Source organism: Bos grunniens, chromosome 4 (genome assembly GCF_055505025.1).
Source record: "Bos grunniens cultivar Pamir isolate PY7600 chromosome 4, Bosgru_T2T1.0, whole genome shotgun sequence".
Classification (NCBI taxonomy): domain Eukaryota; kingdom Metazoa; phylum Chordata; class Mammalia; order Artiodactyla; family Bovidae; genus Bos; species Bos grunniens.
The window spans coordinates 104,841,307-104,861,161 of NC_141168.1; the positions used below are offsets into that span (position 1 = coordinate 104,841,307).

The 19,855-nt window shown below is 43.8% G+C and overlaps 2 protein-coding genes across 4 annotated transcripts in view; one reads left to right on the forward strand and one right to left on the reverse strand.

Moving 5' to 3' along the window:
- The window catches only part of MIOS (meiosis regulator for oocyte development), a 286,003-nt gene that overhangs the window by 162,760 nt on the left and 103,388 nt on the right, over positions 1-19,855 (reverse strand). The gene's annotated exons all lie outside the window — the stretch shown is intronic.
- The window catches only part of COL28A1 (collagen type XXVIII alpha 1 chain), a 181,701-nt gene that overhangs the window by 97,971 nt on the left and 63,875 nt on the right, over positions 1-19,855 (forward strand). For both annotated transcript variants that reach the window (XM_086397682.1, XM_086397683.1), the window contains exons 26-27: positions 10,026-10,094; positions 12,511-12,579. In XM_086397682.1, the coding sequence (XP_086253808.1) occupies positions 10,026-10,094; positions 12,511-12,579 (138 nt within the window). The remainder of the gene's footprint in view (positions 1-10,025; positions 10,095-12,510; positions 12,580-19,855) is intronic.

Here is a 19,855-nt window from a genome sequence, read left to right on the forward strand (position 1 = left end):
ACATGTTGCCAAAAGATGTGTCTCAGGTGAAACTCATATTCATTTATGTGCATGCATGCTCAGTCATGTCCAACTCTGTGCGACCCCAAGGACTGTAGCCCACCAGGCTTCTCTGTCCATGGGATTCTCCAGGCAAGAATACTGGAATGGGTTGCCATTTCCTTCTCCAGGGGATCTTCCCACCTCAGGAACCGAACCCAGGTCTCCTGTGTCTTCTATGTTGCCGGCGAGTGCTCTACCGCTGAGCCACCAGGGAAGCCCAAACTCATATTGTGTCTATTAATTCGTACAGGAAGCTGAATGGAGGCGGCATCCTCCAGCTCACTTCTACCCAGGGGAGGAGGGAATGTTGGTTAGGACCTGTCTCTTTCCACACCTCCCTCCCAGCTGCGTTTTCCTTCTTCCTGCCTCCCCTTCTTGTGGATGTTAGGGAGGTGTGTTATCCTGCCCACCTCTAGCCCTGGAAGGAAATATCAGGAGTGCATGCTCTTCTTAGAATCAAAGAACTTGGATCATGAATTTCAAAATCAAGGACATTCCAAAAGCAAACAGCAGCTTCTAATAACTTCCAAAATCACCTCTCTTCTTTTATAGATGCCTTAGAGTCTTTATGTGTCTTTTTCATTTCCTAAAGAAAACTTTTGGCTACCCACACAGCCCAACAGAAGCTGGTAAAGAAAAGGACATTTTTGGAAAAGTCTAATTCCACTTAATTTTGTCCTTTTGGTTTAGTAAGGTGGAGTTGAGACTCTCAAAACACCTAAGGTTTGCAATGGTAGCAAAAGCATAGGACTCAAATGTCTGCAAAATTCCTCTCCTTCTATTTTGTCTTAAAATGGCAGAGAAATTGTGTGTGGAAATATGTGGGTTTGTGTGCATGGACGCACATGTGTGTATAATTGTATAGACATATATATTGGATGTTTTTTACTTAAATCCTGTGTTGTCACCTTAAAATATTGGCCTTAGGGCATTAACTTACAAAAGAAATGTGTTTTGAAATGAGGAAGCCATTAAGGTTGACGATTAATTTATGGTGGGCTTTGCGATATTTAGTTAAGGTCACATGTGTTTAGCATATGACACAGACATTAGAATCAAAGCGCCTATGTTTCAAAACATATAAAAAGCAGTCCCTGACATCTTGCAGCCTTGTGGTGCTCTGTGGCTTTTTTCCAAGTGAAGGAATTCCATCTGACATCAGTGGTTATAGTACTTCTCCGTACACTTCCCTTGAAGGTACTCCGAATTTTGACAAGGGCTTCTGAGAGATTTCTAAAATTCTTATGAAAACTACAAGTTTCCAAGGAGATAGTAGATACGGTTTTAAAATCCACTTTGGAACATGCCATAAAGAGGAACTGACAATTGGATTTTGCGCAGTAGGAAGCGCTCATCCAGTGCCCTGGTCCTTAGACCCAAACTGTCAGCTCACTGATAGGGAGGGCAAGCGCAAAGATCCTGCATTACACTGCCTGCACTTCTTGACTGGACCCCAAGAGACTAGGCTTCCCTGGTGGCTCAGAGGTAAAGAATCTGCCTGCCAATGCAAGAGATGTGAGTTCGAACTCTGGGTCAGGAAGACCCCTGGAGAAGGGAATGGCAACCCACTCCAGTATTCTTGCCTAGAAAATCCCATGGATGGGCTACAGTCAATGGGGTCATAAAGAGCTGGACATGACTAAGAATGCACGCAGGGCTTCCCTTAATAGCTCAGCTAGTAAAGAATCCGCCTGCAATACAGGAGACCCTGGTTTGATTCCTGGGTCGGGAAGATCTACTGGAGAAGGGATAGGCTACCCATTCCAGTATTCCTGGGCTTTCCTGGTGGCTCAACTGGTAAAGAATCCACCTGCAATGTGGGAGACCTGGGTTCGATCCCTGGGTTGGGAAGATCCCCTGGAGAAGGGAAGGGCTACCCACTCCAGTATTCTGGACTGGAGAATTCCATGAACTGTATAATCATGGGGTCACAAAGAGTCAGACATGACTGAGCGACTATTCACTCACTCCTCAAGCATGCACACCAGAGACAAAGAGGACCCTTTGTGATTTGGGGACTATCAGTCTATAAACTGTATTACCTTTTGAGAAGCCCAGATAATTCTTTGCTTTTGTATGTTTCATCCCAGTAGGCTGGTGAATCACCCAGGGCTGAGGCTGAGGTCTCAGATGTCGATCTCTGAGGGTGGGAGTTCATTCTTGGCCTCCTGGGACAGAATTATGAGGAGTGGCTCTCCTGGGCTCAGAAGGGCAGGGGCATCCCACCAGGCACCTCTCTCAGCTCTCTCAGCCCCCATCACTGTGCCAGTTCATCACAGAGAAAGCCAAGGCCTTCCCCAAAGCTTCAGGGGCAGTGGAACTGAGGCCAGTTCTTGCAAAGAGAACCTTTAACCTGGTTTGGGGGATTCTTAAGGGACCTTTTAACCATTAAGTGGTTGGAATCAAGTCTGGGCAGAAAAAACTTGTTGGGTGGTTGTTGTTATATGTTATAATTGTATACTACCTAAATATTATGTGCGACCTAAATATTTCCAGACTATCATGGAATTTTTAAGAACTCTTATTTTATAGATAAGGAAATCAAGAGCCAAAGAAGTTGAACGACTTGCCCCTTTAGAGTCTGAACAGTGTTGATACTATTCTGTTTGAGTGTCAGAGGGAGACTATAAATATGGATGAATGAATGGAAAACTAGGTGAATTAATAAGTCAGAGCCGGTGGAATGACTTGTCCCGATCTACAGATGCTCAATCTTCCATACTGTCCATTTTCCGACCACCTCGGCACTGTTTAGGGGACAGTTAGGTGGTCTCTCTTTCCATTCTAGCTTTTCCATTGTCAAAACATAAATCATATAAACATTCAGCAGAAGCAGAAGCCCAAACCCCAAAGAGTTCAACGTTTTCCAGAGCTTTAAATGTTTGAATATTGTAAACACATGCTTTATTTGACAAAAGTGACCCATACTCATAAATTAAAGTGCAAGTCTATGTGGAATCCCTCTGAGTACCATTATTCTGAAAACGTTCCCAGCATCTGAATCGCCTCTCTGTTCTCTGCAATGGCTTACATATGCGCACACCAGCAGTAGGCAGAGGTGGAACAGAGGAGTGATTCACACAGAGATGCACGAGGAATTTGTGGATTCTGTCAGCGGACGTGGGCTGGACAAGGAGCTCCATGTTGAACCTTGTCTGACAAGGAGGGCTGACCTGGGATACAGACTTAATGATAGTGATATTAAGGGTCCATGATTCCAAATTGGAATTGATGAAACCCACCATTTTTAATATGACTGCAAAATTGCTACAGGCAGGGCAATCAGCTCAAAAACGGGACTAATTAAAACCAGAGCCATATCAAGTTTAAATACCAGGCAGTTTGACCTCTAGATGTCAGAAAAGGTCACTCGACTAGGTGACTTTTCAAGGTTACTCCTCGATGCAGTTCTATGCACGATCTCTGCAATCAGAGCCATAATCACGTTTACCTTATAATTTTCAGTATAATTTTTGTTTTTCGTCACTCTTTCCCTAGCTCTGCATTTCTCTTCCCAGGAGTACATACATACCTTCCCTTCAGCCTTAAGGACGCACATTTTATCCTCTTAACATTCAACACCCATGTCACCATCAACACATTTTTTATTTTTAATCATGCAGGGATTTTCCCCTAGTGGAAAATCATATTGAATATCAACACAAGAGAACCTGCTCTCTGACATTAAAGGCACTATCAACATTTCTATTTTTAAGGTTTCTAACCTAACTAAATAAGAAGGCTCTCCCTCTCCAATGAGATTCTCGGCACAGGGAAATAATTTGCTCATCTTTGATGAGTTGATTTTGAGAAAACGAAGAAACCATCAACAACAAATCCCCGCTAAATTCTACAGCAAGTTTTTAAGTTATCACGGACTTTAAAATGCTATTGCTTTGTAGCGAATACTGAAATTCTAGGGGTGGGGGAGAGGGAGGAAGGCTGGAGAGGGAGGGGCATATGTATACATATAGTTGATTCACTTTGTTGTACAGCAGAAACTAACACAGCATTGTAAACCAATTATACTGTAATAAAAGAAAGTTCTTTGGAAGGAATGATGCTGAGGCTGAAACTCCAGTATTTTGGCCACCTCATGCGAAGAGTTGACTCATTGGAAAAAGACTCTGATGCTGGGAGGGATTGGGGGCAGGAGGAGAAGTGGATGACAGAGGATGAGATGGCTGGATGGCATCACCGACTCGATGGACATGAGTTTGAGTGAACTCCGGGAGATGGTGATGGACAGGGAGGCCTGGCGTGCTGCAATTCATGGGGTCACAAAGAGTCGGATACGACTGGGCTACTGAACTGAACTGAAAAGAAAGTTCTAGGGGAACTTTCTAGGAGAAAAAACTAGGAGAAGAAACTGAACTAGGAGAGAAACTGATTTGAGAGAGTTGAAATTATTTTAAATGCTTTGAAATTTAAAGCTGGGAAAGTACACTAAAGGAAATGTTATAGTGACTTGAATCTTGTTTTCTACACCTTCTTGTTTCCCCATCCACTTGAGAATTGTGCTGGTAATTGTTACTGTCTCCCTTTTCATCATTAAAGGGTGTCAGGGAACAGTGATTGAGTTGTGATTGACAACGGCTCAGTCAATAATTAACACACAATTATCAATAACTGAGTTGTCTGTCCAAAGCTTAGCAGAACGCCTCTAAAACTTCCATTGACATACTGGCCACCATAAGTGAGGTATTTAGGAGTCACAAGCTCATTACATAATTCGTTCCAGAGTGTTGCTTATGTTTGTGGTAATTGGAGCCTTAGTAGGTGTATCTTAATTCTCTTTAAAAGCCAGATAAAAAGAAACATTAAGCAACTGCAAATCATAACTTTGACTCCTACCTTATTTTAAAACTCAATCATTCTTTTTTTCATCATATAGTGGACTCTTCAGAGTACCATTTTTTGGGGGAAATCCTTGAGAGGCTGATTCTTTTCATAGTGAATTCAATTTTCTTTTTATTGCCCCCAAAGTAAAAAAGCATGAAATCACTTTAAGAACAACGGTAATCTACTTCCACAGCCTCTCAAAGAGTGACAGAGAATTAAATTGGCACAAACAATTTAGATTAGAGCTTTATTAATACATGAAGGTGGAGACAGTCTAATGGACTATTTTGTCTCTAAGATTGTCTCTAAGTCTCAGATATTGTACTTAAATCCTATAGAACATAAAAGATATAACAGATGTCTCCTTATCACTGTTCCACATGAAATCTTTGCCACTTATAAACTCTGTGACCTCAGCAAGTCATTTAATCTCCCTCAGACTTAGCCTCCTCATCTGTCACTTGGGAAAATAAGCCTACTTCACAGGGTTATTCTGCAAAGTGAATGGAATCATGTCTATAAGATGTTTTTATGAATTCTAACACACTAAAGTATTAGTAGAAATAGTAGTAGTCAGAGTGCACATTACTATGCCAAATGAAGTGTTTTGCAGTATAGATAAACAGAGAGTAAGCGTTTGTGTAAGTAGGAGACCTGGAAAGAGACCAGTTGAAATCTGGGGAAAACCACAAAACTAAGGCATGGCAAAAGAGGGCGAGGGAAAGGGAAGCTGAGACAGCTGGGTGCTTGTGTGGGCTGTGTGGACCTCTTGGAAATCTTAAAATCTACATGTTTTTTTTCTTCTTTTTGAGAGAATATGATTGACTCAGTATAGGCAAAGGACTTTCACAGCCACAAAGCCATGGTCTTTGCATTAAATGGCAGCTGGAAACAAGTCTGGGGAGAAGTCGGCACCTTGCCTCTGGCTCTAGTCACCATCATTTAGGAGATGGACTCTGGAGTCAGACCTGGGTTGGAATTGCTTCCAGCTGCATGGTTTTTGGCAAATCCTATGTTCTCTTTAGCCTCAGTTTCCTTATGTGTAAAATACAGTAATGATGTTCAGATAAGATATTGAATAAAAAGTACATGACACATGAGTAAAAAATAAATTTTATTACTGATTTCATTAGTAAGTAATTATAATTGTTTGAATATTAACCAAAGAAAATATTTGCCAAAGGGAAAATGCATGTGATAGTGCCTTTGCTTTCTTTTTCTTCTTTTTCTTCTTTTTCTTCCTTTTAAAATGTAAAAGGTTTAATGAATGACTACTAGGACCATCATAATATTATGCATGATTTTAAAGAGGTTGAAATTAACCACTATGCAAGGTTATGGACTAGGTGAAACCTTTACTGAATCATTTGCTAAGTTCACACTTGGAAGCATTGCAGAAAGTCCTAAATTTGGCCATTTTGTATGAAATTGAAAGGAGTATCTCCCATCTAGAATCCTTTTGTGGGCCAAGATGAAGCTGAAGACATTCTAAATAGTTACTCTTTTTCGAGGGAGTGGAGATGACAGGGGACTTGTAAGACTTATGAAATTGATGGCTGTAGTTACAAATGGCAACTCCGGGACTAGCTTTCAGGTCTGTTCATTATCTCCTAATGCAAGAGCTCCCTCTGCAGGATCCAATAACCTCAGCTCCCACGTGGAAGCTAAATCTGGCTCTGTAAGTACCTGTTGAGTCTTCTTACTTGTGGATGTCACTCTATCCACTGACAAGAAAACAACATATCTAAAAATATCATAGTAAATGTGCCTCTCGGGCACTTGTGGGGCTCTCCAGGAGTGAAGTGAGTCCTGACCACAGTCCTCTTAAGCACTCTTACCTGGTGCTGTAGGCTAGCATGAACAGATGCTGTGGAACAAAAGACAGGATACATTTTTAAGACCCCACCAGAGTAGAGAGACATGGTCTATGTGGATTTACACAGCTCATTAACGGCTTGTTATTCCCATCTACTGAAAATGTTGGTCCATGAACCCCAAGGAACTACCCTAAAACATGTTACTGACCAACTCTAATACCTGCAGAATGTGTTAAGACTTGATTTAAAGTCTATCAGATTCATAAAAGCATAGATCAAGTATATTTACATAGATCAAGAGATTACAAAAGACTAATCTGATAGATAAAACATAGCTATATGTCAACAGTTATATAGAAAAAAGAGATGGACAGCTTGTTTGAGGTAAACGCTGGAGTACCAGTGGCATGGATCATGTTGTTAAAGCTCACTGGCTAAGGGTCAGATAGGCAGACGGCAAGAAGGTGTCCTCAGGGGCAGCTGCTCTATTGCATTTAACCATCAGACATTCCTAAAGGGTGAAGGTCACAGGAACTGAATAAAAGAGAAAATGCAGCAAGTGTGTGAACTGGTCAGGTATAACTGGAGACCCTTGCTTGATGGACTTATAGATATCCCTTTTAAAGGTATTTCAGAGGTACACAAGAAAGAAGAGATAATAGAAATGTGTATAATACAGGACAAGGTCATGTTTTCTACTTGGAGCTCTTGATGATAGGCATGATCATTAAGTTGGGAGAAACTTCGGGTCAGTAAAAGTTGGGAATCAGAAGTAGAGAGGTGTCAAAGAGAGAATTAGTATCTGTGGTCTCAAAAGCAGCTAAGGACTAAGTGGAAGAGATGGAGGTAGAAGACCAGAATCATAAAAGTTGCCTGCAAGCAAAAGGGAAACATGTAATTAAGAAGTAGGGAATAAAAGAACTAACTCATTAACAAAGTTTAAAGGTTTTCCCCAATTTTTAGGCCTTGTTTTCTATAGAAGTATTTTAAGGTTTGTAAGTTGAAAGTGAAGCTAAATAAAAGATGGGATGTTTTTCTAGATAAACAATGTAATCATTTCTTATAATCTATGATTTTTGAATTGTTGAAAAGCTAGTTATTTAGCTCTTAATTAGGACGTGGACAAAACAACCTAGGGCAAAGAGTTTGGGAGTCTAGGTTCAAAGACTGGTTCTAGGCTTTCTTTCTTTATAACTTTATTGAGGCATATTCTGTATGTCCTAGGATTCACCTACTTCAAGTGTATGATTTAGTGATTTTTTTAGTACATTTACCAAGCTATATAGCCATCATCACAAATCAGTTTTAGGACATCTTCATCCTCCAATAAGATCTCTCATGTCCATTTATAGTTAATTCTCCTTCCACGCTCCTATTCTTGGCCCCAGGAAACCACTGACTTACTTTCTGTTTCTACAGATATGCCTTTTCTGGACATCTCATATACATGGACTCAAACAATATGTAGTCTCACGTATTTGATTTCTTTCATTAGGAACAGTTTCTGAGGCTCATCTATATTGTTGTGTGCAGCTGTCGTTCATTCCTTTTAACTGCCAATTATATCACATTTTGTCTATTCATTTACCAGTTGCTGGACATTCTGGTTTTTCCCAGTTTGGGGCTATTATGAATAATTCTGCTAAGAGCATTCATATGTTAAGTCTCTGTGTAGACATATGTTTTCAATTTCTTTGGGTATATACCTAGGAGTGAGATTACTAGATCAAATGGTAAAATTATGTTGAACTTTTAAAGAAACTGCCAAACTATTTTCCAAAGTAGCTGTACCAGCAACAAACACGGATTCTGTTTCTCCACATCCTCCCAGCCCTGCCTCGCAATAGCTATGCAGCTTTGGGCAAACTTTAGTTTCTTCTTTAAAAAAAAAAAAGGTGGGGTGGGGAGTTATCAATTACCAAGTGCCTGCTGTATGCTAGACAAGATGATAGGAGCACGACATTCTGTATCTGCCTTCGTTGTCATTTCCATGAAAGGTAGACACGATTTTCTATGTGTCTGATGAATTTATGAAGGTTCAGAGAAGTTAGGGAAGTTAGTCGTCAAAAAGATTTTTGTGAATATGAAGTTACACCGAGTATCATATAAAAACATGCAGAACATACTACTGGGGACACTGACAGTGATCAACGGAGAGATTTTAATTCCTCCTCTTCTTCCTTTATTCACACCTCAAAGAGATCTAACCACAGGGCCCGCCCCACCCCAATCAGACCCCACCACCTTTCTGGTGATTGCTGCTGCTGTTTAGTTGCTCAGTCGTCTTTGCGGCCCCACGGACTGCAGCCCGCCAGGCTCCTCTGTCCATGGGATTTCCCAGGCAAGGATACTGGAGTGGGTTGCCACGCCCACCTCCAGGGGATCTTCCCGACCCAGAGAATGAACCCAGGTCTGCTGCACTGGTGGGCAGCTTCTTTACCACTCTACTACTGCTAAGTCACTTCAGTCATGTCAGACTCTGTGTGACCCCATAGACGGCAGCCCACCAGGCTCCCCCGTCCTGGGATTCTCCAGGAAAGAATACTGGAGTGGTTGCCATTTCCTTCTCCAATGCATGAAAGTGAAAAGTGAAAGTGAAGTCGCTCAGTCGTGTCCGACCCTCAGCGACCCCATGGACTGCAGCCCACCAGGCTCCTCCGTCCATGGGATTTTCCAGGCAGGAGTACTGGAGTGGGGTGCCATGCCTTTACCACTCAGCCACCAGGAAAGCCTATTTCTGGTGGTGGTTGCCTATTATGAAACTGTCATGCTTTGATGAATCTGTAACCTTGAGAGAACTCACTGTGTACTCACGACCCCTCTAGAGGCAGGAGTATCCTAAAGCCAATCTCGAGCCCAAGTAGGATAATCACTGTTGCATAAAAATGTAAGAGCAACTAGCTCAGAAAGGTTATATCTTTTAATGCTTTTTAAAAAATTATTATTCTTGTCTCTCCTTTCTCCCTGTCTTCACAATGGCAGTAATTACTTCTCCAAAGTCCCAAGAAGCGAGCTCCAAAAAGTATATATTAAGGTTTCCAAGAAGCTAATTAACTTGATTGCTTTGAAATGAACCCATATCAGTTGGCTTGATAAATGGCAATAAGAAATGAAAACAAAGAGAGATAATACTGTTGATCAAATATAGAAAAATGATCTGGAAGAAAAGATTATTATCTTAGTCAAATTCAAGGGTTTGGGATTTTACAGTATATTTCTGAATATGAAAATTCATAGAAAATATTATCATATGAAATTTTATATGAAACATGATACACAGCACTTTCTTAAATCAACAACTTGTCATTCATTGTGTTTCTTCAGGGAGATCCTGGCGTCAGAGGCCCTCCAGGCCCCCCTGGGCCTCGGGGCATAGGAACCCCAGGGCCAAAGGTGAGTCCGCAGGTCTGTGCTCTGGGTACGGGTCAGGTGCCATCCAGACGACCAAGGAAACATTTAGTGCACAGGAAGTGCTCATATCATGTTGACTTATTTTTTCTTGATACTGATGAAGAGCCTTACATTTTCATTATTGTGAACTTTCAGTAAAATAGAACATTTAAGCATATAAAGTCATTTGCTTCCTCCCAAAGAAATTAGAAAGTTAACGCCTCTTTAAAAAGTGATTGCAAAGTGCTCAAAATATTCCCAGGCCCCTTAGAGACTATGCTAACATTAAGAAGCCTGTGTTTACTTTGGCCAGAGGTGCCTCAGGCCACCTGGTAACAGGTGATGGGTCTGTTGTGACCTGTGTGCACAGTCTCCTCTGTCAGGGCCGCAGTGCAAGAGCCTAGTTTACTGTCCCCGTAGAAGCCGAGAGGGACTTCCTTTGGCTCCCTTTGCTCTCATTCTACTTCTCTTCCTTTTGTCACCTCCAATTTGGTGGTTATTTATCCTTCTATTCTTTTAATCCAGTGTTTTTCAATGAGGGAGATTTTGTCCTCCCCTCTCCACCCAGGGGCACCTTTGGCAGTATCTGGAATCATTCTGGGCGTCAAGTTCCACTGGGGAAGGAGGGCTACTGGGATCTAGTGGGTTGATGCCTGGGATGCACAGGACAGCCTTCCATACTGAAGAATCATCCAGCTCAAAATGTTAATTATGCTCGGGTTGAGGAGCCCAGTTTTAATTGCTCATTCATTTGCTCAACAAATATTCCTTTGATTTGTTCAAAGAGGCAGGTAAGGAAATACCACTTCCCAGGTGGCTCAGCAGTAAAGAATCTGCCTGCCAATGCAGGAGACACGGGTTTGATCCCTGGGTCAGAAAGATTCCCTGGAGAAGAGAATGGCAACCCACTCTAGTATTCTTGCCTGGGAAATCCCATGGACAGAGGAGCCTGGTGGGCTACAGTCCATGGGGTTGCAAAGAGTCGGACACGACTTAATGACTTAACAACAATAAAGAAATACCAGGGGTATTCATAGGGAAAACAGGTTTCAGTGAGCCACCCATCACAAATTCAAACTACAGACAGGTATATTCATAGCCCAAATGCACAGAAGTTAATTAGAATCCTATTATCAGGGAGGAAAGAGAGAGAGCTTTGTGAATCACAGATTTGACTGCAGATCCTAGAATTACCAAGGTTCTTAGTTTATCTTTTTTTTTGTTCATCAACTCCATTGTGATAGTGGGCTATTTCTTAACCATACAGATCCCTTTAAATGGATGGAGATCCCTCTGAGATGTTAGTAGTTGTTATCACTGGGTGATGGAACGATGGGTTGATTTTTTTTTCATTGTAATTTTCACTTCTATTTTTACTTTTTCTCCAATAAGTTCTTCTTGTAATCAGAAAAAAAGTAAAGTTTTTCCCCATAGTGGAAAGGAAAAGACTGACCTACACAGTAACTTTGATTAACTTAGGATTCCTGAAAGTTTGTTTGGCCAAAGTGTTAATTAGGGAACTTCTGGGATCAACAAAGTTAAACTAACCTTTCTATTATGGGATTTCTTAGAGGCTTTAATATATTCACCTGCCCCAGGGATCTATAAGGAGAGGCACATCCATGGTGTAAATATTTCCCAATCTTACTTGACCACAGACGTCTTTCCTCAAGAAATATGGGGTCAAATTATGCTGTAAGGAACATATAGTGGGAACTGACATACTTTTTGCTTCATTTACATATTTTCTTAGCAATTCAACTCTGATCCACGTCAATAGGTGCTGAGTCTTTAACTGCAAACTCTGTGAATTAATGTGCTATATTGAAATTGTGCGACATAGTACAGTGAAAGTGAGAGTCACTCAGTCGTGTCCGACTCTTTGTGACCCCATGGACTGTAGCCCGCCAGGCTCCTCTGTCCATGGGATTCTCCAGGCAAGAATACTGGAGTCGGTTGCCATCCCCTTTTCCAGGGGTTCTTCCTGACCCAGGGATCTTCCTGCATTGGCAGGCAGACTCTTTACCCCTGAACCAGCAAGGAAACCTGCTGAATCTTTAAGTTCAACCCCCATGAATTAATATGCTGTATTGAAATGGTGCAAAATAGTAAAGGCTACCTAGAATTATGTGTGAGCCGTGTTTGAACGCCTGGTGTTTAGGGCAGCAGGAGGAGCCCAAGCGGGCAAGGCTATGGGGCCAGCACTTCTGCTTACATCCAGCAGTTCTGCCTTATCGCTTTATAGCTGGATTACATGTAAAAATGTTCGAAAGGATTGTGTGGTTTAAAATTTTTGGAAAAACCCTGCTTTATATCAATATGGAAAGACTGCAGTGAGAATGCAGCTAAGAGCAGTAATCTGTTGCTCGTTTCTAAATCTCCTTACCCTTCTCTCCGATTTCTCTGTGTCTTCTAATAGGGTGACATCGGGCAGAAAGGCTTGCCTGGCCCTCCTGGCTCCCCTGGCTATGGATTACAAGGAATCAAAGTAAGTGAATGGAATTGTGCTAGGGTCGCCTCTCAACGCACTAGGGCGAGGGGGAGAAGAGGCTGTGGATAATACAAAACACGGCTATTAAGAAATGGACTTAATGTAAGCTTAGCAGTAAAAATCGCATCCAGTATTTAGAGGCATTGTCCAAAAGTGGAAACGTGGTATGAGTACACTTGCTTCACAAAAGCTTAGAGTTCCGTAAGTAGCTTGGAGCGGAACTGAATGGTCATGGTGGTTTGCGGTTCTGTGGGTTTCTGAGCTGAACGGGGAGTCTGTGCCCCCACTGCGTGCGCTCCCTTCACCTTCCTCACCGGCAGCTTCCATTCTTAGCCCAGGGATGCCTGAGTTTCCGGTTTTAGCTCACAGTGGCATCACCCGGGGAAGCTTTTGAATAATGCTGCTGTCTTACCCCAGAGGAAGGACATCTGAATCTCTGGGGGGCAGAGTTTGAGTCCTGTGGGTTTAAGAGCCGCCCATGTGATTCTCTTGAGCGTCCAGGTGAGAACACCGACTCTCTGCTACTAGTGTTTACAACCATTGCATTCTGCTTGATTTCTGTCTCCGCCACAGCAGTCCTGTCTCGTGAGATGGGACTCCCAGGGTCTCCCTGCCTCAGTAGACAGAATCTGGCATCCACAGGCTACTGTGTAATTTAAACAGTTCCCTCTTCTAATGTGTTGATTTATGTATTTATTTTTTACTGGCTCACTCTCATTCTATTTGTTTCCACCCAAATAAACTATAGTGGTTAACCTTCAAAACAGAGTAATTCCCTCGTGGGTAACTGACATTGACTCTAAAAAAGTGGAAGCATTCAAAACAAACTCGTTTTCAGGTGGCAGAATTTCTTAGTAAGTGGGAGACAGTAGGAGCTGAAGATAATACATGTGAAAAATCCTGTGTTGAAATTAAGCCACCTACTCCTGTGTTAAGAGTGAGTTCTTAACTCAAAAGAGCAAAACTCATTTGAATCCGTGTTAAACCTTCCAATCTATCACGCAACATCTAGGGCTTCCACTGCAGATCTTTAAGTAACAGCTGTTCATCTGTAGGGCCGAGTACCCAAGCAAAGGCCAGCTCACATTCCCAGTAGCCTGCAAGCACTGGGAAACCCAGCAGAAACCTACTTCCTTGTAAACAGCTCCTCTCACACTTCATCTTTTAAGTTCTACAGTTAAAAGATGGTTTGGAATTTATGAGTTTGCTTGAGCAACGAACCCACGATTGGCTCAGTTCACGTGCGCAATCAGTTCGTTATCACTACCGTGTTAAATTCTCTGCCAGCTTTCCCCCTTTGTTATCTGGGAACTATTTCCTTATTAACAAAGGGGCCTCTCGAGTTGTGCTTAACTAATCCTCATCAGTTCTGAGTCACCTGGTGCCCCGCCCTTCCTTGCGCCCTCCAGGTTAGGCCATGGTCAAAGTCCCTCCTGAGTGAAACTATGGTGGGAAAACCACCATCATAAGGAAAGAACCAAAATGAACACTGCCACGTATCCAGTCCTATCAGAAGTGAGGGAAGTTTTTCCTCCACTGAGGGTTGGGGCCTGATGCTGTTGGCAGTGAGCCTGGACCAAAGCTGCCTCACAAGCCTCCTCTAGACATACTGCCAGCCTGCTGGCATCAGGGCAAACATTTCTCTTAGGATGCCCACCTCATTTTTCTGACCCTGGCTCGCACCATCCCTCCAAAAGGGAGAGAACTGAGAAATTGAATTGGCGGTGTTCCTCCGAGTCATTTTAAGGCTCCACACTTAGCGAAATTTCATTTCTTATGTTCATTTGTTGAATCTATTTCACACCCCTTTCTAAAAAACTATTTGAAACAGTAAAATCTGCTTTAGCTGGCATGTCTGTTCATGAGACTCTGATGGAAGCCCTTGTTATCAAATGTTCACGTCAGGGCCCAATTTGTACCCTGTCTCTCGATGTCATCCCAACCGTGGGGAAAATAAGGGGCCCAGGCTGCAATCACAGAAGTGATTTGCTCCACCTTAGGTCCTAGAACATTGGCTTTACCAATTATTCAACCAACCTGGGGCTCCCCGCTGGCGCTAGTAGCAAAGAACTCATCTGCCAGCGAAGGAGACGTAGGAGACATGGGTTTGATCCCTGGGTTGGGAAGATCCGTTGGAGGAGGGCATGCACGGCAACCTACTCCAGTATTGTTACCTGGAGAATCCCATGGACAGAGGAGTCTGGCAGGCTGCAGTCCGTGGGGAAACACAGAGCTGGACACAACTGAGCAACTGAGTGCACATGCATTCAACCAACCAATCGACCCTGACTGAACACCATCTATGTCAGACAAGTAGGCTACATGCAGTATAAAACGATGAGTGAAAAGATGGGAACTTTGTCCTCACGGGGTTTAGAGACATCAAATGATCACTTTTTGAGCTCCAGAGAGTCTAGAGGGCATGGCACAGTGAAATGAATGGGTTTACAGGGTTAGGCAAGAGTCCTTTAGGCTACAGTAATGAGTCTGGTCTCAGGCCTAGAGTGACTGAAAGTCAGAGCAGGGTGACATGATCAGGCAAGGATTTATCCAAGACCCCCTCTGTCTACCATCTGCAGAAGGGATGGGCATGACTAGAAGGAGTGTGGGGCTGCCCCTCCCATACCCCTGCGTAATCTTCTGATTCTCAGTGTGGAAGACATGAGCTTCTGGGCATCCTCTCCTCCTGCCCCTCCCAGGGCTCTAGGACCAGCCAAGCCTGCTGCTGTGGGAACCCCGGACAACATGATGGGCTCACTCCCCAGGGCACCACAGTCACCTCCCACCATTGCTCTGCAGTCCCCACTGTGGCCTGGCTGGCTGCACGCTGCAGGCGAGCTCCAGCTCCTTCAGGGGCCCCAGTGCTTTCTCTCAACCACAAACGTTGAGTGAATTGAATGAATACGAGACACTGGCTCTCTGGTTCCTCAGTGGCCTTGGCCTTTCAGATTCACGACGCTGGTCGGGGCTTGCGTGATGCCGCTGTGCTGTCCCACCGTGAGCCCCCAGCGCTGACCGTGTTCTCCCGTTACGTCAGTAGCAGAGTAGTCCTCAGATTAAGTCAGGAAGGAGGAAGGATGGGGCTTGGTCTTGAGGAACGGCTTGATGTGTCAACCAGCTCTGGAGGGGCCCAGAGAGAGAGACTGAGAGGGTGGGTCATCGAGGTTAAAACACCAAGTATGAGGGCAGGCAGAAATGACCGACATCCACTCTGCATTTCTACACAGGAGGCACGCCCTCTCTCCACCTTTGTTCAACTCAGTTCTTGTGTCCCAACAAGCCTTGACATTCCCAGAGTATTTTTTTCTCAGAGGATGAGGAGGTCTTTGTAAAAATAGGATTCCTGGTGGCCCTCTATGGCTTTGGGAGTTTCCAAGACAGAGGTGTGGACTAGACTACGACTCCAGGTGTGCGTAAACCCTTTATTCATTAAATGAATGGGCCTCCATGCCACTGGTTTCCATTCTCCGCTGAGGCCTGAACATGACTGATCTCTCACTGACTGAGGAAGTACTCCCTGTAGTTAGGCTGTGGCCAAGGATGGGCTGACTGATATTTCAGGCCTCGCCAGTTTGTTATCAGTGTGAGCAAACAGTCTTGATGACGTGCAGGGGGAATCTGGTGAACACCACGGGCTGGAAATCCCAGTATCTCCAAAGCTGACAAAGCGTGATGACAATAGTGGTTCCAGGGTCACAGAGCTAACAGATCAATCCCGGAGACTCCTGGGCCCAGAAGTGGAGGGAAACTGAGTCCCAGTGACCTCACTGCTCTATCTAGATTCTGACCTTAAGGGTCTGACAGAAAGAGAATGAGCTTGAGAGCCACATAAGACCTTGGGCTGAATCTGTCTAGTTGTATAAGGTTTTTATCTTTGAGGAACTTTAAAGCTTCCTCATCTTTAAAATGGGGATAATAAAGCTATTTTGCAATAGGTGTTGTGAAGATAAAATTGTACAGAATGCCTAGTACGCAATAGTGGTTTCTCACCCAGAGCCTGGGTTACGGAATCAACTGACCTGAATCATGGTTTCCTGAGCACTGCACCTCTTGCCTCAGTTTCCACATCTGAATAATGGGGATAATAACAGTACTGTTTTCTAAAGTTGTTACAGGAAATGAATGAAATTAAATGAGACAGTACGTGTAATGTGTTTAAAACAAGGTTCAACGCATGGTTACATATGCAGTAAATGGTTGGAGTTATTCACATTATAATTTCTTCTTGCTTTCCCTTCCTTTCGACTAGTCCCTCTTGTATTTTCTAGGATGAAGGCCCAGATTCTGACATTCATATGATTTAGTGTTCTTAAACCTGAGATATTGATTGCATTAATTAGAGGAGGCCTGACATGTGTACCAAAAAGACGGCCACAAACATATAAAGGCTGAAACACAATTGAGGTTTTCATTCACATGGCACGCCAAAGGGAGTCTTCCTCACTGGTGGACAATTTCCTTCCGCATAGGATTTCAGAGAATCTCCACTCCCATTTATGTTTTCTCCATCGGAGGGGTCTCTCTACCACTCACACTCAGCCAGCAGAAAGGGGAGGGTGTGGAAGAGGCACACCTGCTTCCTAAAAGCCTGGGCCAAGAGGCGACACACAGCACCTCTGCCCACGTTTCCTTGGCAAGAGCTCGTCTCACAGAAAGGTGGCGCACCGTGTGTGCCCAGGAAGAAGAGGGGCCCAGGGTTCACTAAAGAGCTGGCAACTGCTGCCAGGCAAAATGGAACCAGCTTCTAGGAAAGATGGAAAATGTAAAGTTACACATTATTCTCAAGTATGCTGGTGTTTCAGGAAGAAAACAGGAAGCAAGAGCCGTCTCCATGGCAACTTCCAGAATGCCTGTCACTCTCCCGATACTGTGGAGAGCAGTCACCTGGTTTACAAGGACTGGGTTCAGCTTTATCATTCCTTTTATCCTATGTTCCCCGCCCCCCTCCTCCCAAAAAAAACCAAAACAAAACCCTCAGTCTTGCTGTCTTCTTACTTATTTCAAGCAGCAGCAGAAGTACCAGTGGATAATTTAGAAACTGCCTTGAGTAGACATGCTGAGAACTAGCCAAAGAGCTGGAGGAGGCTTGTGGGTGTAGTGGGACCAGGGAACAAACGGGAAATGCTCATTCCTGTCTTTGGCAGAGCCAGGGACAAAGTAAGAGGGCTGCCTGAAACCCGGCAGGAGAGCTGTGGTTCAAAGGCTGGAGAGAGATGGGGATGGCAAGAGAGGCAGGAAGCAGAGCTGGTGCAATGAGCCCCACATTGGGAGATGGAGGAGCCGGTGGGTGATCAGGCTCGCATGGAGAATAAGGGAAGGGCTAGAGTCCCAGGACATTGCATGGGAAGCCAGCAGCGATGGAAATCAGCAGGGGTGTGATGGTGGGTGAGTCAGCCCAGCTTGCACAAGAACAGCCAGAAAGAAAACAGCCTTCTCCCACCAAAGCTCTCTGATTAGCAATTCAAAGTAGAACCCAGAACTTTGTAAGATTCTTGGCTCAGTGTTTAAGCTTAATGTCAAATCTCAGGTAGATTTTTTTTTTTTTGGTTAGTCTTTTCAACTATATTGAAGCAACTGTGGTTCTGTAAATTCCATGCATCAGGTATGTGGGCCACCTTCTGGTGTCTCTTCACCAGAAAGGCTAAAGCTTGACAGATGTCAGCGTGCTGTGGTGGGAATCTCACAGGGAACCTGCCAGCTTTCCATTTGCCTCCCCCCTGCCCGCCCCTGTGACCCTGATCACATTGAAAGTGCCTCCAGAATCCATGTGACTAGGTATTTTATTAGAGTGGACTTGTTACAGCATGGGAAATTGCCCTCTTTAAAGGTGAAATAGAAATGATTCATTCATGGAAATGAAACTGACTTAAGGAGGAAAAATTCTCACTTCTAAGAAGTCAGGGATAGGTTCAATGTACAGTAAGTTGCAAATACCTGGGACATCCCCCACAGCTCAGTGGTAAAGAGTGGACTTACAATGCAGGAGACGCAGGAGACATGAGTTTGATCCCTGGGTCCAGAATATCCCTGGAGTGGGGCATGGCAACCCACTTCAGTATTCTTGCCTGGAGAATCCCATGGACAGAAGAGCCTGGTAGGCTACAGTCCATGGGGTCGCAAAGAGCTAGACACTTCGACTGAAGCAACTGAGCACACACACACACAAAGGCTAAGGTATACTGGCACACAGAAGTTGTTTTAGTCTTCTAAGCTCAGAACCTCGGAACTGTGCGTCTGATGGTGTTAATATTACTAAGGGAGCAACTCACACACTCACACGTATTTTAATATGGTGACTTTCTGATATTTCAGTTTAAATTTTTCTTTCTTCCTCCTGACCACAATCTAACAACAGCATCAAAAATAGACCACAAAACCAACTGTGGTAACAGTATGCTCACTGTATTCAACCTGAGCACAACTTAGAAATTAAACTGAAATAATAAGGGATATGCTGCTGCTGCTGCTGCTGCTGCTAAGTCGCTTCAGTCGTGTCCTACTCTGTGCGGCCCCAGAGACGGCAGCCCACCAGGCTCTGCCGTCCCTGGGATTCTCCAGGCAAGAACACTCGAGTGGGTTGCCATTTCCTTCTCCAATGCATGAAACTAAAAAGTGAAAATGAAGTCGCTCAGTCGCGTCTGACTCTCTGCGACCCCATGGACTGCAGCCTACCAGGCTCCTCCATCCATGGGATTTTCCAGGCAAGAGTACTGGAGTGGGTTGCCATTGCCTTCTCTGAATAAGGGATATAGTTGACAGCATAACTTAGTGTATCTTTATGCCAGAAACCATCTCTGAAATAACTTCTAATGCTTTCCTGTACTGCAATTTTCAAATTCCTATAATGATTCCTCTATGTAGAAAGGAGAGATTGGAGCTACCTGAGAGTTTAAACCATAAAACGGTTTGTTGTTTTGGGATGACACCTGCCAAAGTGCCTGTGGCAGCGGGGAGGGCTGTGGCTAAAAATTGAGTCTGGTCATCAAAGTCCACAAATCTATTTTCAGACACTGAAGTCATCCTCATACCTTTAAACTTTTTTTATTATTATTACTTTTTAAAACCAAATTAAAAACAATTGCATGGTTAGAAACCAAAGCCTAAAGAACAGATCCCATAATACTCTCTACACTATAGGTTGCTTAGGTCAGGGGCAATTTGCATTTATTAGCTGGCGGGGGGGGCGGTGGGGCAGGGTTGGCTCTGAGCTTAGCTGTATATCTCACTTTCATGTCCCTCTTGGGCCAAGTGCCTCTCATTTCTTCAAGCCAAT